This window comes from Fusarium phalaenopsidis (genome assembly GCF_050370095.1).
Source record: "Fusarium phalaenopsidis strain FUZ10S chromosome Unknown contig_32286, whole genome shotgun sequence".
Taxonomy (NCBI): domain Eukaryota; kingdom Fungi; phylum Ascomycota; class Sordariomycetes; order Hypocreales; family Nectriaceae; genus Fusarium; species Fusarium phalaenopsidis.
Genome location: NW_028145413.1, coordinates 1,449,301 through 1,459,182, shown reverse-complemented (window position 1 = coordinate 1,459,182; position 9,882 = coordinate 1,449,301). Strand labels below are relative to the sequence as shown.

General features: G+C 54.5%; 2 protein-coding genes across 2 annotated transcripts; one reads left to right on the top strand and one right to left on the bottom strand.

Moving 5' to 3' along the window:
• Positions 1-2,923: 2,923 nt before the first annotated feature.
• LRP88_02777 (uncharacterized protein) lies at positions 2,924-3,428 on the bottom strand (the record flags this gene model as incomplete). The annotated part of the gene is made up of 2 exons (XM_083239417.1): positions 2,924-3,137; positions 3,190-3,428. The coding sequence occupies 2 exons, from the start codon at positions 3,426-3,428 to the stop codon at positions 2,924-2,926; spliced, it is 453 nt and encodes a 150-aa protein (XP_083104547.1).
• Positions 3,429-8,804: 5,376 nt separating this feature from the next.
• LRP88_02776 (NAD(P)H-quinone oxidoreductase) lies at positions 8,805-9,865 on the top strand (the record flags this gene model as incomplete). Its single annotated transcript, XM_083239416.1, has 2 exons — positions 8,805-8,829; positions 8,883-9,865. 2 exons carry the CDS (start codon positions 8,805-8,807, stop codon positions 9,863-9,865), a joined length of 1,008 nt encoding a protein of 335 aa, XP_083104546.1.
• Positions 9,866-9,882: the final 17 nt, after the last annotated feature.

Below are 9,882 nucleotides of genomic sequence, written 5' to 3'. Positions count from 1 at the left end.
ATGCCTGGTGAAGAATATCCTCGGCTATGGTGCCGTCTGACGAAGGTATCAATGCCAGAGTTAAAGGGAGAAGGAGCAGATCCGGGGAAAGTCGTCGGCATGGATGTGTGGAGCTTTGTCCGGTCTCTCGGAGCGTCTGTAAGGTAATCAGGGCTTAGTTGCGGGTGGAAGCTACTACTAGGTTGAGTTGTTGAAGTGACGGCTTATGCCCAATGCTCCTGCCTCGTGTCTCCAAGCTATCTGTTCACGGCGCCTCGACTGCACCTTCCGCTCTCCGTGCCCACTGGCAGCTCTGGTAACCCGGGGAAGGCGCTACCTCCCCCGCATTCCACCCAATCCCCCCATTGGGACCAACTTCAACTTCCCCTTTGTCCGGTAAGCTTTACCGATGACCGTCGGTTCGGGGCCCAGCCCGAGACCATGCACGGAGCTCCTTAGTTTTTTGACAATGATAAATGAGGCTCGCTCATTGATGAACCAGACCCGTGCCAGGCGTCGACGGGGATATTCCGGGTGTTCGGCGTTCAATTGCACTTGCTGGGTAGTTAGCGTACCCGACAAATTAGCATCTTGCCATTAATGCGTAATCCAATTCGTAGAGTGGTCGTCTATCGTCCTTAGGATATCTGTTGACAATAAACAGACATTGCCTTACACACGTTGTTCTTGATGCGAACGCGGACGTGCGTCGGCCCAACTACCGAACCACCCCGGACGGGTCTTCCCCCCTTCCGGCCGTGCGACGACGACACTGCCGTGACTGCTTGCAACTGTGAGGATGGCGCTGCGAATGAGGTAGAAAACCACACCACTTGGGTGTTTTCAGCACGGATGGAACCGGAGACGTTTGGGGTTGTCCTTATGCATCCAACTTGAGTATGTTGTCGGCACTCAACTTTGGGTTGTCTGTGGTCAAGCTCATGTTCCGCGGCAAAGCCACCACGCAACTGATGCAATTGGTTACCGAGACGCACTCGCAAATGCCTCGGTCCTCGTGGCATGGAGGAATGGATGAGCTGCATGGTAGGTCCAGGAACTCCCAATCACAAGATCAGGCAATTGGCCGACCAACTTCAAGGGAGATGACTGTTGCATCCCCCGGAGGTGAAGTATGAAAACGGGAGAGAGGAACTTGGCGAAGAAAAAAGTATCGCGATAATCCTCCAGGGTAGGCCGCCTCCCAAGTTCGCTTTTCCCATGAACCAGCCGCCTTATATCCATCCTCCAGTGCGATGTTTATTACTGTGCTGGTTTATGAAGGGAATTGTTCATTCTGTATACATTCTCTGGTCGGTGCATGTCTGTTTGGTTCAGGTGGATGTGGCATACACCTTAAACGCTTTAATGTTGCTACAGCTTGTTTTCTCAACTCCTGGGACTTGAGAGCCTACCTCTTTTCTCCCAGGTGCCAACAGCCCCAGACAAACATGGGCTGAACCAACAACCCTTATCTCCCCGCCTCCAGATTTACCAAGACACGACTCACCGCGGCTTCTCCTAATATCCCGATATCGCTCTGCCGTGCCCTATCTCGACAAAGATGATGACCAACAACCATGAACATTGGAGACGGCACAGCAGTTCTTTTGCCGGTGAACCTAACCAGCTTCGGACCTCGCTGCTCCACTAGGCCTGAGCGTAGGCTCTTGGACAGCAAGCAGAAAGAACCCTGATGTTTTGATATGGAAGAGATGACACCGCAATTTCGCTTAGCAGCATCCACTGTCTCGACGCCTCCGACGCCGCCCGTGGCCGCCACGATTTGGCCGTTCGCGCCTCTTTTTACCGCTTGGGAAGTGGTGCATCGCTCGGTCGCCGGTGGCGCTGGCAACGGCGCCCAAGCTGTCTGATCTTGTAACTTCACTTAGTCGGCGATATTCTGGGAAATCAAGGACTAGCCAGCTCATGCGCTTCGTGGCATGCACCCCGGTGTGACGTGGGCTAGAGAGGTGATAACAAATGTGGTATGCGTTGTGACCTGGGCCAGCAAGCGCCCAGGGATAGAGTCATGCACAGTTGGGCACATGGCCAAGCTTTTCACAAGCTGGCCGACGAGACTGGATCGTTGGTGAGATTCTTAAAAATGACCCCGGGCTATAATGGTCGCGTGCTAGTCAACAATGGCTGGCCGGGGCGATACTCCGAAGAATGCAAACAAACAAAGGCCCCTTTGTTTTGACGCCGATGTGCCGGCTGTATCCAAGACACCATCACCACAATCAATGTTCACTTTCAAGATGGAACGAGTTATGAAGTTTGCCGAGCCAAAACTGGCCTCTCAGCAATGATTGCTTTGCCTGAGCTATAATACAAGATTTCCCCAGGCTCACAACATTGAAAGTATTTGTCAAGAGTCCATAAACACGCCCAGCTGTAGCGGGATATGTGCCTCGACCACCTCGGCGGAAGACTATTGAGGTGTTCGAGAATTCCCAAAAGTATATCGCAAGAATAGGAAAACGGGATCGGGTGCGAGGTGAATCGAGGTAGGTAATGCGTCTCTTGAAGTTTCTGATCAGGGGCAGAAATGAGAACGACCCGCGGGCTATCCAAGGCACAATCGTCCCATTGTTGCTCCAAAAGGCAAATAAACACATTATATTCCCAGCCTCGAAAGAGACCTCACACAGGGTGTATGCGAGTTCCTTCCGGACGCCGAGACAAAGCTCATGTACAAGAATGTCTCATTCCTGCAAAGCGTGGCCATCATTAGACAAAGACTCCATAGAGCTGTGCAGAAGTATACCGGTTCTCCGTTCGTATGTTCGTGTCCAAAAAGTCTATACATTCCCTGAAATCGCTTGCATCCCCTTTGAAAAGAAACCAACACTAACTCTCCCACAGGCTCCCACGCGAATTAGGTATTACCGAAATAAAGAAATCGTAGGTAGGACGTGGTCGACGAGACGCGCTAGGTGCTGATTTACAGGAAGGCAGCGAGACCGACGACGGCAGCGAGGCCAGCGCCGGAGAGAGCGGCGACCTTGCCGGCGCCGGCAGTGGGGACCTCCTCGGGGGCACCACCGGTGGGAGTGGCAACAGGGCCCTCGGGCTTGCCAGGCTTGCCGGGAGCGCTGCCAGTGGGGACAACGGGGACGAAGGTGGAGTTGCCGCCCTTGGCAGGGGGAGGAGCAGGGCTGAGGCATGTTAGTGATAATGCTTTGCAGCTCGTGAATCTGGGGGACTTACCAGTCGTGGCAGACGACAGCGGAGGTGGTGATCACGGGCTTGGTGATGGTGCAAGGGCAGTCAGTGATGGTCAGGGTGGTGGCCTCAGTGATGGTGTAGGTCTTGCCGCCGTGGGTGATCTCAGTGGGGCCGGGGCAGTAGGTGGTGTAGGCAGTGACGACCTCGGTGGTGTAGGTGACGTTGCCCTTGGCGTAGGCAGAGACGCCGGCGGCGAAAGCGAGGGCAGCAGCGAACTTCATTTTGACTGAGGTTGGAGATATTAAGGTAACTCGAAAGTTGTTGGTAGGTTGTTTAGAGGTTGGAGGGTTGCTGGAACGAATGTACTTGACTAAAAGTCAGGGTATTGTAGCGAATGTGTGAGTGGGTGAGGAAGGAAGAAAGAAACCCTCATGAGGTCTGGAGGACTCGAGCTTTATACCGAACGGACGACCTGCGAAGAGGATAGGGATGGCCGTTGATGGGATGGCGACGGGGGGTGGTGCATCGTGGTGGAGGGGTGGAGACAGCTCATTCATTCAACCATGGGTGGGTGCTTGATAGAGAGCCTTCTCTGTACAACGGAGCATCGAGTGGAGATGCGAGGGCCAGACGTCTCTTGGAGGAGGTCATCAGAGGCGGGAGATGGACGCTTCTCCCAATGGCTGCAACGCAAATTGAGGTGAACAGGGGGCCCTGTCGTCTGGGAAAACAGAGGGTAGCCACACCACTCGGCGTGGATCCTGGGCGGCTTCTTTTTCCAGAGCCATGTTATTTCAGCATGGGTCAAATCAGCGGCGGCGACATGACGGGGGATCCAGGGGCCGGGACCACAGAACAGAGCAGGGGGCGTGCGGCCGACAGCAAGCAATGGAGAAAGGGGAAAGGGGGTGTCGATGTGGGGAGTTTCTCTGTGCCTGGTGATGCTTCTTGGAGAGAGCCTTAATCCCGGCTATTGTCTCGCTCCCTGACGAGAGTGATGACCGAGACGGACCAGCCTAAAAAAAACACAGAACTAAAAGAGAAATCAAATGAGGAGATGCATGGCACGGTTTAAGCATGGGTCGGTGCTAGAGCGGGATGAATAACAATGCACGAGGAAGGTGCAGGCACCGCAAGTTGTTCCCGACCGTATCTTGTAGAATTGACTGGGCATGCACAGCGAGCCCTCACCTGGAAACGAGATTATGCCCCCCGTACGGTACGAGAAAAGCAGCACATCATCATGGTCTCTATGCTTCGCTTCACGGGAAACATCTCCGTTTAGACGAGTGGCACTGATCCAGGAAGTTCATCAGATGCTGCGAGGCGCAGACCAATATGCGGCCGGAGGGCCCGACTCGGACCTTGCTAAGGCTTAGATAAAGAGTACTTGTGAACACAGCTTGATTGATAAGGCCTCACAGGTATCCGCTGACTGCCTAGCATCAGCCATCATAGTCGTTCATGCATCCCACGCCATGGTTGATTAGTGGTTGATAGTGCCATCATGATAATGGCATTGCTACTGAACGTGGTGGTGCTATTGGATTCTGGGTTTGGTTAGGTAGGATTTTGCTATTTCTGGTTTCAATTCGTATGTCGATCAGTGCTGATATGGTGAGCTCGGAAAGATTCACAGGAGGGCCTTCAACCAACAGATTGATCTTCGGCTCGATATCACTTCTATTTCTGTCGTCTGAGATTGCGTGTCGTGGACGATCCCATCTCCTTCTGCTCACTGGGCGGGTGCGAGGGTACATGCGACATCCGCCGTCCTGAGCTTTTAGCGCTTTCCCTCCATCCCACCTGCACAACTGCCAGCTCCATCCCGCCCTGGCATAAATGTTGCACTAATGCAGGAACAAGACCCTTCCCGCCTTTTGCATCCATCAAGAGATGGATGGCTCCATTGGCTCATCTCTCTTTGTGCTGCTCTGTGTTGTGCTGAATCTGACTGTATTGGAGCACTCAGCTAGCTGATATCTGGAGCCTCCATGATCCTCTGATACCATCTGAGCTGAACCGACAACCCCAGAAACAATCGCCACAGGTCGCTAGGGCTCATCCTGTCCGCCACAGAAGGCTTGTACGACATGGCGGCCAGCAGCGCGGACCAGTCATACCACACACACTGGCCTTGAGCTTGCGGGCTACCAACGTGCACCCCTGTCTAGCTAGTGCAGGCCTTCCAAAGTCTGGCAGCGAAGCAAAGGCCCAGCCCAGTGAGGCAAAAAATTGTACCTGGGGAATTCTACAGGCCCTGGACACACCGGCCGGCAATTGTCTCTCCAGCTCTCGCTGCTCCTTTGCCTCTGCTCTGACTGGCCAGCGCTCTGCAGCCTCGGCTCTCCACGGCAATTATCCACAGTCACACACGCCTCAGGCAGGGGATAGGGGAAGGAGAAATTCCTTGGAAAGGGAAGGCTATCAAAGTGGACTCCAAACCAGAGGAGCGGAAGCGGAATAGGGAAGGTGACTGGCGGGGAGCCAGCGAAACGAGGGAAAATTCCATCGAAATCCAACACTCCACGACCAGGGCGCCACACCGAAGACCGGTTAAAGCGGCGAATTGCTTCATCAGAAAGGGATCATCCAGACCAAGACTATTGGCCCGCCGCTTGGTCCACGACCAGACGATGTGTCGGCGCTTCTCGATTTGCTTGGACACTTCATTGGCCGTTCCGCCCCTAGCCCCAGATGAGCAGCGCCGCCCTTAGCTGACGAGTCTCCTTCCAAAATGGAGAGGCTGCCGCTCTCCAAACAGCCGGTAACGGTAATTTGTCCTCGGCTGGTTGCCATGTTGCAGTTGTTAGGGTTGATTTAGTCGTGGTGGGCGGTTTGCGACTCGCTAATGCCCTGTGCTGTTCTGCGACTCTCCCTTCTCAGACCTTCTCGGCTGTTTCTGTCCCCTGGTCTGGCCGAGAGAGATTCCATGGTTGCATCTGGATGTCTCGTGGGTGCCAGCATCTCTCTGGAGACGACCCTGGAAACCCCTCGAGCCCCTTGTCGGGGCCTTTTGCGCTCGAGTCAACTCTCAAAGTCGGACTTCAGCAACAGATACGGCTCTTCCATACGTACCCCAGACGTTCGGTGATAAGGCATCAAGCGTTCCTTGGTGGTTTGCTACACACATGTCTCCTCCATAATTTCCCCCTTATCCACCAGGTTTGCCCCAGAGGCACCAAACCCGACTTCCAGTTCCGACAACAGCGGCATGAGCACCTATAACCCCCGCAGCCTTATCATCCCACAACATCATTTCCGGCCCTGACATCCAGTCGAGACCAGATCGGAGCTTGAGCCCTTGCCATTTCAAGCTCCGAGCCAGCAAGTCACAGCGCGTACCAGCTATCAGGGGAGCTTGTCTGTGGTTCAGTTCTCGTATCTTCTCCATCAAGCCTTCCCCATCGAGTCATGACTCCCCGACGAATGTCCCAGTGGGATCGGCGACCCACGACCTCATCAAGATGATTCTTTGTTCTACCGCCTTTTCGCCTCTAGGACAGACGGAAAACCCATGCCTCCTGAGTTCGGACCCCAGCCAGCTTCTCCATCTCGATTCTTGCCCACATGAGAGAGATTCAATGGCCAGGGGTAGCCTGCTAGGTCTTTGCTGGTTGTTGTCAAGCTTTTGACCGTTCTTCTGTATCCAGAAAAACCGCGATAGCCAACCTGTCCAATGCCACGAGGCGGCGCGCTAGCTTTGACCAACAGACACTACGTGGTTAGCATGGACTTCCCGCGAGCTTCGTCTACTGGGGAGATGGAAGGACAAGCTAGCAAAGAGAAACCTGCCAAGGCAGGGTCATTCAGGATGATGCTTGGCCCAGGTGCTTTGATAGACGGATCCTGGAACACCCCGTCTGGAGAAAGCCTGTGAGACAAGCTTGGCAGATAGGCCCATGAAAGTGCCTGATACTGGATCGCATCTCGCAGTCACCATCGACAAGAGCACGCGATACCGTGCAACTGCTGGACGAACGGGTCGATGGGCCTCGAAACTTTGTCGGGCGAGTTTCTTTTCTCGCCGTCCAATTTCGTATCACCCCCATATCCCATTTCCCCTTTGGCACACACCCCAAGCACCTCCACTGTCCCAATTCGACTCATCCCACCTCGAGCCGTCAGTGAACAGCTCAGACGTTGGATCTTCCGCAAGCCTCCCAAGCCCAGTTTCCAGGATCAAAGGCTACCATCGACGCTTGTTCGTCGGTCAAGTTTTTCTTAGCCGCTCAGGACTCCTTGATTTGGAGCTGCTCGGAAGGCCATACCCGGGCTTAATTTCCACCACTGACCATGATCTGGAGATCGCCCAGACTATTCCCAGCTTAACCTTCTCATCTCGCCCGTCCCGCAGCCATGCTTCTTGCCCTTGCATGATACAGAGAATCTACTATGCTGCAACCAGACGTTCTGTGCGTTGCATGCTCATGCAGCGTGACCGACATCTCGCGAACGCCCCCGGGCCGCACGAATAGCAACCCGGGGCCCGAGTTGCTGTCGATTGTGTTGTTGTTTTTTCCCTGCTGGTGTTTAATGAGCCGCTGCATGTTTTGACATCTCGCCCAGACAACCAAAACACCCAATTTGCTCGCCTCATCGTTAGTCGACGCTCCGTCGATGGAACCAACTGCGGTCCGTCTAAGTCACATCTCTAACCCTAACCTACTTTGTTATCACTTGGCTCGATCTATACTTGGCTGGTTCGATTCGCCACACCCGGGACTACTGGCCGTGGTTCCTACAGGTCGGCCCATCGCTGTTTTCTCCATGGCTAATTTCCAATCCCTTGCTCGTCTTTGAATCACTTCTCCGGGGGCCTGGCCGAGGATGATAATTGCCTCTTCTCCGAATGGTCTGACCGGCCCATGGCCAGAACAGCTACCGTCGAAGCGACACCAGCACACCATCCCATCCCCAGCGTCTCCGGGAGTTGACTATCGCCTCAGGCGTAATTGCAAGTGCCTTGATTCGTCTGACCGAGCCGCACGCTTGTCTGTGTTTCTTGGCTGTGGTGGCAACACTCTTGGCCAGCCGAGTCTGAGCGGCTTCCGCTTTGTCTCTCGTGTTGGCGGAGACAAGAGCATGTTCTGTGCCGCATTCTGTATCTGTTTTTGGTTCCGCGGCCTTTTTTTCGCTAAGACGAACCTGCCTCTTGTCGATTCTCGTTCCGCGACAAGAGCAAGGGTCCTCGGAATCTGCTGTTGACATCCATTGAGAGAAGGGCGAAATGCGCTTTGTGATTGAGAAAGGGGAGAGATAACGACGTGAGCAATTCCAGGTGTCAAGCGACCCCGGTTCAATTCAATCAGGCCAATTGCTCGATTGCACCTCCGGTCGGACCTCTGAACCAATCTCGCCCTCAGCTTGTGTCCTCCTGGGACTTGACACCAGCGGATTACCTTGTCAAACACCAAGTCGAAGTCATCATGGCACAAAGTTGTGTGTTGCAGGTGTCGTCGCTACACAGAGTGCCATTGGCCCCGTATGTCTGGCCAAAGTTTGTCGGAGGTTGGCGACATTGCGTCTGAGAGTATTACTAATGTGCGTCATCGGTTTCACTCAACCATCTGTGACCGTCTTGCGCTTCAAGCTTCAGCTTCGAATTTCCACCAAAGTCACCTTTAACGCCCGAAACGAACACCTGAAACTACAAAATGGCGGATCTGATCAAGGCAGTCGGTACGCGAGCAGGATGCAAATCCAAGATCAGCACCGTCTAACCTAGTCCGCAGATATCCGAGGCGGTAAAGGCGAGCGAGATGCCCTCTTCATCAACCCTCAGACGCCAAAGCCCTCGCCTACTGAAGGACAGGCCCTCGTCCGTGTCAAAGCCTTTGGCATAAACCGCATGGATATAGTCCAGCGACGCGGCTTCTACCCGCTTCCGCCTCAAGCCCCCGCAACGCTGGGTGTCGAGTTCAGCGGCACCATCGAGTCCCTTGGGCCTGGTGACCACGGTGCCTTTAAGCAGGGCGACGAAGTCTTTGGGCTTGCCTACGGTGGCGCCTACGCCGAGTACCTTGCCGTCAGTACACGCATGTTGCTGCACAAGCCGTCGTCCATGGACTTTGTGACATGCGCTGGCATCCCGGAAACCTGGATCACGGCGACACAGGCACTGCACCTTGTGCTTGGCTTCACCAAAGGTAAGTCGATCTTGTGGCATGCTGGTGCCTCAGGCGTGTCTATTGCTGGCATCCAGCTGTCAAAGATTGCCGGTGCATCCCAGGTCTTTGCCACGGCCGGGTCCCAGGAAAAGTGCGACTTTATTACCTCGAAGCTCGGAGCCACCGCGGCCTTCAACTACAAGACGCAGGACTGGGCGGAGGAGATCAAGAAACACACCGACGGTAACGGCGTCGACTATATCGTGGACTTTGTTGGTGCAAGCTACTTCCAGCAGAACCAGACGGCCGCTGCACGGGACGGACGTATCGTCCTCCTGGGTACGCTGGGTGGTGTCAAGATCCCCGAAGCCGACATCTCGCAGATCCTGTACAAGAGGCTCCGAATCGAGGGCAGCACGCTGAGGAGCCGGGACGAGGAGTACCAGGGAAAGCTTCGTGACCGCCTCGAAGAGTATCTCCCAGACTTTGAGTCAGGCAAGTTGAAGATCCTTGTGGACAAGGTTCTGCCATGGGAGGAGATCCAGGAGGCTCACAAGCACATGGAAGAGGCCAAGAATCTGGGCAAGATCATATGTACTATCTCGTAGGTACCATCCATAACTCG